General features: G+C 42.1%; 1 protein-coding gene across 1 annotated transcript in view; it reads right to left on the minus strand.

The window, feature by feature from the left end:
- Me1 (malic enzyme 1) overlaps positions 1 to 13,626 on the minus strand; it is a 117,036-nt gene that overhangs the window by 14,328 nt on the left and 89,082 nt on the right. The window contains exons 8-10 of the mRNA XM_059268324.1: positions 13,285 to 13,382; positions 11,632 to 11,745; positions 830 to 935 (exon numbers count right to left, since the gene is read on the minus strand). Coding sequence (XP_059124307.1) covers positions 830 to 935; positions 11,632 to 11,745; positions 13,285 to 13,382 — 318 coding nt within the window. The remainder of the gene's footprint in view (positions 1 to 829; positions 936 to 11,631; positions 11,746 to 13,284; positions 13,383 to 13,626) is intronic.

Below are 13,626 nucleotides of genomic sequence, written 5' to 3' on the forward strand. Positions count from 1 at the left end.
TGGTTCCTCACGACATAACTAGTGTACTGTGGGCATGGTTCTTCACGGGATAACTAGTGTACTGTGGGCATGGTTCCTCATGGGATAATCAGTGTACTGTGGGCATGGTTCCTCACGGCATAACTAGTGTACTATGGGCATGGTTCTTCACGGGATAACTAGTGTACTGTGGGCATGGTTCCTCATGGGATAATCAGTGTACTGTGGGCATGGTTCTTCACAGGATAACTAGTGTACTGTGGGCATGGTTCCTCACGGCATAACTAGTGTACTGTGGGCATGGTTCTTCAAGGGATAACTAGTGTACTGTGGGCATGGTTCCTCACGGCATAACTAGTGTACTATGGGCATGGTTCCTCACGGGATAACTACTGTACTGTGGGCATGGTTCCTCATGCAAGGCTGCCCTGTGCACCACAGGATTTTTTACCAACATTACTGACCTCTACCCACTGGATGCAGTTGGCATCCTTTCCTTTCTCCCTCCACAATCCCTTCACATTGATGACAACTGAAATCCATCTCTAGGCACAGACTAGTGCTCTGGGGGTGGGTTTCCAGCACGTTCAAGAAGACTGTCTACCTGGAGTAGTGAAGCCTGGAAAAGGGCTGACTGGCTGATGTTGGCAGGCTGACACAGTACAAAGGCCACACTCAAGTTCCAATCAGGAATACTAGGAAAGCAGAACTGAATTACATCTCAGTGCCTGTGGGGACCCCGCTACCTGAGTGGGCGCATTTTCTTTCTGGATTCCAAAGGTTACCATTTTTAAAAAGCAAAATAGTGCTAAACAGGCCAAATTAAAGGAAAAGGAAGAAAAAAAATTACCTATTAGGGCAGTTGGTTTTATCTTTTGAACAATGGCTTCTAGGTTCTTCATTTCTTCATGTTCATGGGCAAATACCTCTTTCTCTTCTGTGAGAGAAGAACGCCCCTAAGTAATGCAAATGAGAAGTAAAAGTATTGCAAATGCATGGGTCAGAGGCACATCAAATATTCCACACTGCTAGCACTCCTGCTTAGCATCTGGTGTCCTATCCATGGCATCTACTCTTGAGGCCCTCTCTACAGGTCACTGTAGTACTTCACTTGTCCCTTCGACAAATATTTACATGGCAGACAGTGTTCTAGACAATGGTGACACAGTAGTGAGCAACACAAATCCAACAAGAGCTTTGAGACACAGGCCAAGCATAGTCACTGTTATTTTACACACGAGGACACAGGTTCAGAGATTGTAAGTGACCACAACTTACAACAGGCATTTGTAACTGGGACTGCCTTTGCACTACAGCACAGAACTGCCCTGGATAGCTCTCCAAATGCTGGATGCCAGACTGAATGCTAACGGTCAGGCCGGAAGTTGATGCAATCTCCTTGCTTTAAAGTGTGCGTGTGTGCGCGTGTGTGCACGTGGGGTCATGTGTATGAGCTCAGGCACAGGGCACATGGGAAGGTCAGACACAACCTTGGCTGCTGGTCTTCACCTTCTATCTTTTTTGAGACAGAGTCCTTCTTCATCATTGTGTACCCCATTAACTGAGCTGCAAGCTCCCAGGATATCTCCTGTCTCCACTTGCCACATTACCATATCAGTTGCTGGAATTACAGCCATGTACTTTATGTGGGTTTTGGGGTTTGAACTCAAGTCCTCATGATTGGGTGGGAACCACTTTACCCACTGAATCATCTCTTCGGCCCAGATTTATTTGCTTCTAAAAGCAATATACAGAATCCTGGAAAACCTAAAACATATGAACCCCTTTCTATTTGTTTCCTTCTCTGTAAACAAGTAAAGCAGGAACTTATGCCTCAGCAGGTCACTGGGGGTTACAGAAATGATGGGAACATGGGAAGCATTTGGACCATTATCAGCTATGATAAAAAACAAACAAACAAACAAACAAACAACTTCTGTGAAAGGAAAGGAACCTATTTCCAGCCCCTTATAATTTTGGAACACTTTATCCTAGTCTGCTACAAATTGCTCTTTGTGTACCACTGCTTTGCATTATAAATGTGACATTGGATTGGGTGGCTTCCAAAAGAGAGAGTGCACCATTGGTCATTGCTGTATTCCATGAAGTTTTCCCCATTCTTTCTGTTCCATGCATCAACATACACTACATCTGAGACACCATGAAAACAAGCCCCTTCATTCATTTACAATCAAATCTCAAGTTTCCTTTCCAACCCACGGCAATAGAGAATACAAGCAATAGTAAGCTGGGTATTTCAGCCCATAATCTCATTAGTCATGTATACTTAAAAAACTATTCTGATTTCTACTTTAATCAGGAAATACCAAATTGTTCACTTGTGTTTTGTAATTAATCCTAAATCTGAGAGAACTCATTTGATAGAAACTTCTTTGGTATTGGAGACTGAGTCCTACCTTCACACATGTGAGGAAATGGTTTAGATACTAAAAACTATAATTGTCAAATGATTCCAAATCTTTATTCCTCTCATGAACAGACTGCTTTTCCTTATAATAAAGCAAGATAATTTTAGCAACACTGTTGCATTATACCTCCAGCCCCCATAAATTAATTTTAAACTAATTAATAGCAAGTACATACACAGACTAGTTTCTTTTGTGTTTGCAGCAAGATATTAATTGCTTTTTAATAACTTAAAAACTATGATAATACTGAAAATTTCACAGTTCTTACATAATCTGAGGTCCTAAGAGGCAATCTTACTGAGTGCTCTTATACTGATCTGTTAACATCACAGGCAGGGAATTTACTTCATTTGCATAGATCCATAACAAATACTAGGCAGCACACTGGCATGGAAAGAATGAATGGGCCTAATCATAAGGTTTTACTCATAAACAGGAAAAAATAGGCATTTGGCATATCAAAGAATTTCTCACAAATGAATTAGAGATATAAAAAATCCAATTGTTCTCTGTCTTTCCGTCCTGTGTCTGTGCTCTCTGCTAAGTAGCTCTGCAGGTCCATCCACCAAAAGCAGACTGCACAGATGCTTTCTGCTCACCATGCTGACCATGGGAGTACTGTTCAATGAACCCACCCCCAGTTTAAAAAAAATGCACTTATTACACCTAACTGGAACAGCAGAGCTTATCCCAGCCTGCATTAAATATGCTCAGAATCTGAGCACAAAGTCTACCTTATGACAAATGCAACATCAAACATCAATCAGTGGGAAACAGAGTGGTTGTGTGAGTGCCATTTCGCATCTGAGTGTTGGAAGAACCTAAATGGAACCACCAAGTTGGGGGTTTCTGTTTCTCCCTTGCCTGGGTTTTTGGACTGGAACATGTGGCTTGCCCTGGTTACTAAAATGTGGGCTAGAATGACAGTTCCTGTGTCAGTCTTAAGAACTGATTGATACATCTATCCACCTGTCCCCTTGTACCACTGCCATTGCTTGGAGTCTGCCTCTGGGCCCACCCACACGGAGCAGTATGGGGCAGATGTGGGCCCAACCTGAAGGAAGTGTAGAGCCACGGGCCAAACATCAACAGTGCTGTCCACTTTGACCCAAAGATGAATGAAAAGAAGCCACTGCTGTGTGTCCTCAAGCTGTGACTACACAGACTGGGCCACAACCAGAGCAGTTTCAGTACTGGCTGTATGTGCCTGTTTTAACCTAACATCAGTCCTAATGACTCCAGGAGTTAATGGCTCCTCTCCTCGAAATGGTTTAAGAAAATGAATGTTTTTGCAATCTCTCTGCCCACTCAGTTCCTTTATTGGTAGTTGGCAAATATCATCTTGCCTTATTAGAAAGAAAAAAGAAATTCTGGTCATGAAAAAAAATTTGGAATCATTAACAGTTACAGTTTTTAATATCTAAACTATTTCTGAACAATTTCTGGAAGCAGTCTGAGCTAAAATTCATGGTTAGTTTGAGTCTTACATAGTGAAATTTCCAGTAGAGATACCAGATAAATTCTGGCTTGGGAAGGCATATTTCCTGGGAATAGTCACTTTCAGCTGAAAGCATTCTAAACAAAACCGATACAATGTTGGCCTACTACTCTCCACAGAAATGCACACAGCTGCAATTGTAGAAGCGAGATCCCAGTCTATGCACTCAAGGCCCTAGGAGCCAAGTGCTGCAGGGCTCCACACTGCTTCCAGCATAACCCCCTCCGTGTTCAAGGTCAAACACTAAGCTGTGTCCACCACTTTCCTCAGCTCTCAGCATCTGTCCAGAGTTTCTGCATTAAACTCAGGAGTCACTAAATGGTTGTACTCTCACTACAAATGGAGAGAAAATGAGGAATGAGGATAACGCAGTGGCAGTCATATGGCTCTTCTGGGAACATGTGGTCATATTAATCTGGCTTAAGTGGACAGAGCAGGCTTTAGAGCCTGGGCGGCAAGCAACAGGCGGGTGCTGAGGAACAGGTAGCAACCACGGTATGGCCAGCTCTCCTGTTTGCAGGTGAAACGGACTCCTGGCCATGGCAGCAGAGAGAGCAGCCTTCCCTAATACAAAGCTGCATCATGAAAACTGTTTCCCAAAGCTCCAAGTGAGCCTACAGGCTAGGAATTTGCTCTTCAAGCTGACTCGACAGTTGAGGGGACCTGTCTAACTGTACTACCTTCTCTAATAAGAAACAGATTCCAATGAGCTCTAGCTATCACAATGGAGTATAATAATAATAATAATAATAATAATTATTATTATTATTATTATTATTATAATTTGGGGGGGAGTAATGTGTGTGCTAGCTACATTATAATTGTGGAAGCCAAAGAACAACTTGTGAGAATTGGTTCTCTCCTTCCACTGTTACACAGATTCTGGGGATTGAACTGGGGTCACCAGGCTTGTATTGCAAGTGGCCTTATCTGCTGAGCTATCTCATTGGCCCGTAGTTGGAGATGTCATTGAAGATATTTTATGAGCTTAAGCATGAGTGTTGGAAGAAAGAGAGGGGCTTGGAGAAAAACCACGCCTGAGAGCATGATGTGGGCTTCTCCAAGAGAAATCAGACACCCAAGTGTAAGTATGGCCCCGTACAGTAGAGTCACAATTGTACTAACATTAAGCAGTTATACCCTTTTGGTGGCTCTCATTTCTCATCTTCTCTCTCCTTTGATAATGGGATTCTGGAGTGGTTACAGTTGCCTTGGACAGAATGATAATCTGATAAGGTAAAATCGGCAGGTGCTTGGGTTGAATATGGAGTTTAGTACATGTCTTTTTCCTATAAAAAGGGTTTCTGGTTTTTGTAAGATTCCCAGAAAACTAGTTTACAGTTGGACAAGGCCATGAGCAGCCATACACTGTGCTAACATTCTTGCTTCTCCACTGGGAGAGTCCTCAGCTGGATGTCTGGGGGAGGGACTTCTCTCCCTCTGTCCCCAGGATTTTCCGTGTCTTCTATCCTGCCTTAGGTTCCCCCTAGGTGATGAGAAATGACTAACCGGTTTGGGGAATAACTGTTTTAAACCATCTATTACAACCCTACAGATACGCTTTTTAAAGGCATATGGTTTCAGACAACTCTAAATGACACGTCTGACAAGGAGAAATGAACACATAACTTTGTAATCACAGATTTCTGATAATACTGTGGAGAAAACAACCCGAGATTAATGAAAAACAGTTATGTACCTAGACCCTTTAAATTCCCTAGAATGTGAAGCAAGCCCTAAAGAGTCATAAACACTGGTACTGAACATCCCCCAAACTCCTCCAGCATATAGTGTTAAATAAATTTGTCACTTATCTCCATGAAAATGGAAAGATGTGTGTTTTATTGCGGACATCTTGCTTTATTAATCACAGTAACCACTGGCAGGTCTTGGCCATGGAAGCCCAAACTTGGCAGAATACACTCCAACTAGTAAGAAGCATAAATCTCCCACAGCCCAGTCCCCACGGATTTTTTCCTGGTGTGACTTACAAATGCTGAGTGAACACTGAAAGACAGCCAGGAACCATGGAACAGTACATTAGCATTGCTGAAGGGCTCTGCAGGACACAAGCAGAACCAAGAGACAAAAAAATAGTCTGCCAAGTATTTTCCACGCTTAGGAAGAAACGACCAGAATGGGGCAGCCTTGGCTACATCTGCTGATGCTGCAGCTGGTGCCTGTTACTGTCTACTTTTATTTTTCTAAAGTTGTGGCTCATCACCCCACCCCCAAAAACAAACTAATTTGGACATACTCCTATGCTAGTCACTTCTGCTGTATATGGAAATAGTCCCTTTTTCCTTTTTTCCTTTGCTTTAGGCAGAGAGTAGGGTCTAGGGGGCCCCAGATGGGCTTTCCAGGTTCTGTGTCCAAGGAATTGGATTAAGGAAACACAGACATGGTAGAAATATGACAGTTGATTAGGAAAGATGGCACTTCCCAGCAAGGAATTGGGCTGGAGAGCTAGGCACTGTGTGTGTGTGCGTGTGCGTGCGTGTGCATGTGTGTGTGTGTGTGTGTGTGTGTACATGTACATACATACAAACATACATACATACATATACACATATGTGGGCATTTTTCTGCACATGCTGTTACATGTCACATTTGGTAGGAGGGATTTCCAGTCTTTGACCCTGTTGCCGTGTGCTTTTTCACATGCTAACCTTTCACACATGCACACATGCACACATGGCCTCGTGCCCTACTTTCTTACCACAATCATGTTCTCCACTACCAGGAACCCTTGCTCTTTGCCTTCTCTTAGCAAACTGTGGGCATATGTTTACTCAGAACCCCCAAATTTAGTAGCCTGCCACCTTCCTTTCCACCCCCATTCCTGGGTCCCTCCTCTCTCCCTTTCTTCCTTCTGTCTCTGTGCCAAACAGATTAGGGAGAGCTAGACATTTCTTTGTTAGGTTGCCTCTTTAATCTCTGTTCCCTCCTTATTTTGTGTTGCTTCTTAATACAAGAAGACGCAACAACACTGAACGTGCTTTTTCAAAGGCACCTAAGATTTAAGATAGTAGGAAATGAACTTCACAATAATAATTCTGCACATTAATATTAATAGTTATTTCCTGTTTTAAAAAAATGCATATAATCAAAGACTGTTGTTCTTCTGAATACCTACAAATGCACAGGCCATCTTCTATTTGAATTGGAAAGGAAGAAAGTAATCAAATTGGGTACTTGTTTCCAAGCTACTATATCTCATAGCAGATAGACTGGGGATGGGGTGGGGTTTCAAGACAGGGTTTCTCTGTGCAGTCCTGGCTAGCCTAGAACTCACTCTGTAAAGTAGACTGGCTTCGAACTCACAGAGATCCACCTGCCTCTGCCTCACAAGTGCTGGGATTAAAAGTGTGTGCCACCACCGCCTGGCATGCAGGTAGATGTTTGTTTTCAATCAGAGCAGTTATAAAACGTTAACCATTGTTGAAGTGGTACACCTCACTCTCAGATTTTCACAAAGCAACACAGGAAAGGAAAACAGCACACAGCCTAGAGTTTCAAGCCCTAGACATTTCTTTTCATAAAGAAAATAATATTTTCCCAACTATCATTATAGCACATAGCATACCTTTTTTCACTATCTCTTTCTACTGGATCTAAGTAGTTAACTGTAAACCAAAAAAGAAGTAAACTACTTGGAACAGAAGAAAATAAAACTGAGGTAAAAATCACCTTCTGACCAGCCTCTGGTACATGAATGTAAGTTCCTACCGTACTCTCTCTAAGCACTGAACTGGCTTATTAGCAAAAGCCACTTAAGAGGCCAAGTATGGCCCCGTCTATGTTGTGGCTTCCTGTCCTCTCTGGCAACACTTGGCAGGCGTCACTGTGAGAGACGGCTCAGCTGGCAATCCTGTCTCTCACACTGTTCTCTCTCGTCATCTGGGAAGACTTTTATATGTATTTTTAGCAAGTATTGGCTTATTTATACTAAAATGTATTAACTTAGGTGACTAAATTGATATCAATTATTTCTTGCTATAAAATACTACATAGGGTATCATCAGTAACCAAATAACTGATCCCAACTATACTAGTACTGACGTATTTATTATATTATATTATATTATATTATATTATATTATATTATATTATATTATATTACTGACAATCTATAGTAAAACTCCTACTGCACATGTGGCTATAGGCAAATGGTAGAAAGGGCTACAGCCAGGACATAAAAAGTGTAAATAGAAAACATCCTACAATAAAAACTATTTAGTTATGGTAACCCTCCAAAGACAAGTCGCCATACCTTGGTCTTTAGCTCTGGGGTTTTTAGGTCTTTAAAGTGTGAAGGAGGTTTGCCAAGAAGATGTTCTACTTTAAATTTTACGATTCTTTAATATACTATGAGCAAAATTATTATTGACTCTCAGAAGATATGTAAGGATAACTAAAGATGAAAACCAGCACACAAAAGAATTGTGTAAATTTGAAAGCAGAACTAAGCTAATTTTCTAGCTTGTCTACAATTCATTAGTTTCACAAGAAAAATCAATACAGTATTTTCAGCTGTTTAATGGCCTGAAGCATTGATTAACTGAAACTTAGTATGTCTCTTTTATATTAGTATACAGGCTATTAAGTGTACAAAGCCTTTTAAAACATAATTTCATCTTAGCAAGCACAATGTATGTACCTCTTAATTTTGGCAGGTAAAGGACACGCAGTAAAAGTTGCCAGCTGGGTCTAGCCAACAACTACAGTCATTCCGAGTACTGTGACCCATAGAACCTAGAGTCTCAGCTCTTCAGACCTGTACGAAAATTATGCTAACAGCTATGCATGCTTGTGTGGGTTCACATTGTAAAGTGACAAGAAACTGGAGTCATGGATTCCCCCTAGGTGGGTTCTTGAATGTCATACATTCCTGGGACAAGATGAGTTGTTTTACGTGGCATCTAGCATGTGTGTAAAGGGTCCCTCATTCCTCTCTCCAGCTCAGATCTTATCCTAATGTCAGTCCTGGATCTCCAACCACTGAAGGGACATTTCCCCCGCAGACTCCACAGGCATCCAGAGCTTGCTTTGTGTCAATCCATCTCACTCTTTTCCCTTCCACCTGCCTTCTCCTAATTCTTTTTATCCCTAGATGTCTTGGGAGTCCAGCTACCCTATTCCTCCTTCACATTTCCTAAGCTCTCAGTACGCAGCCTTTCCTCTTAGACATATATGGGATCGAGCCCCTCTCTCTCAAACCTCTGGTAATTGTTTCTTTTTCTCACTGTACCTTCTTTCAAACCACCCCCACAATGCCATCAGGACGACTGAAAAGGAAAGCCTTCCTGCTTCCTGCTCTCAGCACTCACGTGCCCTGTGTCACCTGTCACTTGTCCTGTGTTCCCTTCCACTCTAACACTCAGTCTCTTACAGCAGAGCATGTTCTTAGCACATGCCCGGTCTTCCACCAGAGAGCCCCTCATCCGTCCCTCAGCACACTGGTACCAGGTGTGGCCTAGTTACATATGTGACTGTGAAGACCCTCCCGTCAGGGCTCTCCAGGACCTGTCACCATGCTTCCTTGTAGTTTCATTTAGTGGGATTTCAGATCTCCGTGGAGACTCCACAGTAACTCTGGACTCTTTCTTTTCCATTTAGCCTTAGAGATGCCCATGCTTTGGGGAGCCTCAGTCTTCCTTCCCTCTTCTCCACAGCAGTGACAAGTGTCCCCTATGTACAACGATGCCATGACAACACTTCTCTAACAGCATTCCTATTGTTCTGTAACTGGTAATTTGATTTTTCTCCCTCATGCTGTGAGCATCCTGAAATCAAGGGCCTTATTGTACACTTACTGGAATCTAGAACAATGCCTGATTAATGGAAAATTTCATTCAGCGAACAGTATTTCCCAACTACAATATAAGTGATGTGACCACAGTACACAGTTGTTTACAGTCACTCTGATTCTTGAAAGCAACAAATCTTTAAGTCAAGGCTATACTTGCTGGTTGCCAGGTGGTGGTGGTACACACTTTTAATCCCAGCACTCAGGAGGCAGAGGTAGGCAGATCTTTGTGAGTTTGGGGCTACCCTGGTCTACAGAGTGAGGTTCAGGTCATCTAGGGCTACAGAGTGAAATACTATCTCAAAAAAGAAAGCAACATTCAACACTTTTAAATTAATAGCTATACACAGACTTTCTCTCCTTTTAAGGCAAAAATTGTCAATGTATGACCATTTTAAACATTTTTTCTAGCTTTTAAGAATTATACTTGCTAAGAACTTGGAATATACAAAAAGATCCAACAAACTAAGTTCTAGGAACAAGGGGTATAGTTCAGTGGTGTAGCATTTGCCTAGGATGTGCGAAGCCCTGGGGTTGGACTCCAGCATTCTAACTGTAATAATAATCTTATAAAGTCAAACACAGTTGATGTTTGTCTTCTGTATCTTTCAGACATCATATACTTAAATCAAGTACTATATAAAACATGTGTTTTCTTTTTTCCCACTGATTCATTTAACAAGTCACTTACTGCCCTTTGAAAACAGTTTTAAACGTATTTATCATACTTGCAGCTATTCCACAATCTATATGGCTAGTATGTTTTGGAATGTAACAGATCACCATTACAATTAGCGTATTGCAAATCCTGTCTTAATAATACCCTCACACCTAAAACAATATAAACATACTAATTCTAGGACAGATTTCCAAGAATCGAGACAATTGGCTCGGCAGTACCAACTTCCAAAAGCTCTGGATACATGTAGGCCGACCTTCCTGAAAGTCACATTCAGGTCATTTCCATGCCATGCTGCAGAAGACACAGCTTATCACTGATCAGTCTTCACAAAAGGAGGTTTGTGTGTATCTTATACAAGTTTAGAAGAGTGACAGAAGCCATGCAGCAGCAGGTCCCATACCTGTCACTACTAGGTTTTCACAATAACCGCACAAAGGAGGCCTCATTCCGACAGCCCATCTACTAAGTCCTTCTCCTCACCATCCCTTCAACTTCAAGAACTGTGGCACCGCAGCAGGTATGTGGGTGGTTCTCTCACTCCCTCCTTCTTTCCTAACCGGCTGTGTGTGACAGACAGCTCTTGCCAAAGTGTGTGCAGAGGTGTCTCATCCGTGCCTGCATCCAGCTGCCTCAGTGGAAAACTGAGCTAATTCTAGAAGCCAGAGTTGTGAGGGTTCACTCACAATGGAAGCCATTCCCGAAACAGCTTTCCTCTTCATTTGGGAGCAGATCAGTGCATCTGAATGGCAGGATCGTCTGTGTTTATTAGCGTGTGTGTGTGTGTGTGTGTGTGTGTGTGTGTGTGTGTGTGTGTATGTGTGTGTGTGTGTGTGTGTACATACAGTCTTGGGTGTACAGGTGCACATGTATGTAACTCCAGGCATAGCTGTTTACCTGCCATCTACCACTTCTTTGCCTCAGACGGGCTCTCTCACTGACCTAGAACTTCCCCAGTAGGTTATACTAGCTGGCCCACAAGCTCCAGGGACCCACCTGTCTGGGCTTCCTCACCCTGGATTACAAGCTTGTGCCACTGTGCTTGGCTCTTTGAAATGTAGGTTTTGGGGACTGACCTCAAGTTCTTGTGCTTGCACGGTGGTCAGTACTTCCCTGACTGACCTCCCTCGCCCATAAATGCTAACCTTTCAGAACGGCTTCTTAAAGGGTCACCAAGAACAATGAGCCATCTTTCAAATGGTCACTAGGACAGGCACACGAAGTGGTCCTTTCTTACCTTAACGATTAATCCTTTTGAGTCAACCAGCCATATCTTTTTTTTGGCTTTCTCCTTTGATAAACCTTCTTTCTCCATGGCCATAACAATCAGGTGAGCAATCCCCAGGGCAGCCTGAAAAGAAAGTATAAAAATAAAGATTTCTACACTTGTTCCACAGTCTTCTTGAGGGTAAGAAACTTATCATTTTGTCCACTAGTAGGGAATTTTAAAACACTCTGCCACCGAGTTTCAGAGCTTTAGTCACTGATTCGAATGAGGAGCTCAGCAGTTTCGTCACATCTGGGTGTGCAAAATGACCGCTATTTACTCCATACACAACCACTGCGAACAGTTGGCTTGTCAGCACAGACATGCCAGCGACTCCCTGATTATCAGTATGTCTGATTCCAGTTACACAACCAGGACTGGCACAACACGAAAACACTACAGTTAACACAATCATCTGTCAGCCTGGCTCACTGGACTACGGCTTACTCTCAGGAAGACACTCCTCCAATTGAGCCTGAATACAGAAGCGAGCTCATTTGATAGGATCTTGACAGCATAAAACCGAAAGGAACTACATGTTGCCCAGTGTTTGTTCACTCTCTTAATTTATGCAAAGAAAGCACTGCGAAATCTCTCCCAATATTAACAAAACCATCTATGTGGAATTTGATGAAGTCTGCGATAATCTGTAACATGCCACAGACCTCATCTTTTCAGGAACAAACCAGGGCCCACAAGTCATCCAACCAGGAATATTGTTTTTCCCGCTGAGAATCAAGAACTGACCTGTGTCATTCACCAGAAACTTGTGAACTACAGAGGGGCTTACCAGAATAGAGCTAACATGTCAGGGCTGCTAGGTAGGTTGGATTGTAATTTCAGTTTGAAAGTGAATGTTTTCATGTACTCACTTTAGCTCTAGCTCATATGTTTAATTTCAAAATAAGCAAAATAAAAACACATCATGTACACATTTCCACCCATGTAACAACTTGTTTTCTTTATAGTCATATTAAGTTTAATTTTTTTCTCAAAATGACTATCTAGACTATCATTTTTGAAATCTGAGCGATTTGAAAGTTTTTTCATAAGAAAATTAACATTTTTGTTCTGTTTGGGAGGTGAATTAACTTTCTTCTTTTAAATGAGTATTGGCAATGATTTCAATAAACTATGTAATTTGGTCTTACACAATTTCTTCCAATGATTTCAAATCTCTTGGTTATAATGCTGAATAGTTTTGATGTACTATGTACCTTTAATCCAAAATGATTTTCTTAAAAACAATTACAGTTATGTATGTACAGGTTGGACTGTATGTGGGGCTGGGAATACTTATGACTATGACAGTGGGCGATAAGTATACTAACTTCAATTCATTGAGGTTGTCATATGCAACACACATCGGTAACTTGATTCTGTGTCAATCCTTAAACATGCATAACAAACTCAAGGGTAATATTGGATAACTTCACAAATTTAAACGGTTAAAATGGTTTACACTTCCAAAGTCTCCTATAATGACGCAAGATGCCTTAAAACCTGTAGAATCTTCAGTCTACAGCTGTAATATACCACTACGAGAGCACTCAGGACCTTAAGCACTGAGCTAAAGCTAGCCACACGTTAGCGAGACGCAGTAAGCACTCCACAGGAAGGTACCTCTCCAGCTCCCTGGAACAGCACTGTCTGATCAGAGAGCTTGTTCTTGGTTATTCGAAGAGCTGCAAGGAGACCCGCAACCGCAACGGACGCTGTTCCTAAAACAAGTGATAAATATCCTTGAGCAATCCTCGGATGGATCCTGCCGGAGTCTAAGCTTTTATCCCCATCTCCAAATCACCACATGACAGGTTAACAGGGACAGAAAGAGAACCGTGTGTCTGTCTCCACACTGGCCTATGAGGCAAGATTATTAGGCTAGGGACATTAGCATTTTAAGACAGTAGCTTAAATCTTTGAAATCTCCCCCCAAAGGGGACCCTGGGACTTGCTTTGATGGTG

This window comes from Peromyscus eremicus, chromosome 7 (assembly GCF_949786415.1).
Source record: "Peromyscus eremicus chromosome 7, PerEre_H2_v1, whole genome shotgun sequence".
NCBI lineage: Eukaryota > Metazoa > Chordata > Mammalia > Rodentia > Cricetidae > Peromyscus > Peromyscus eremicus.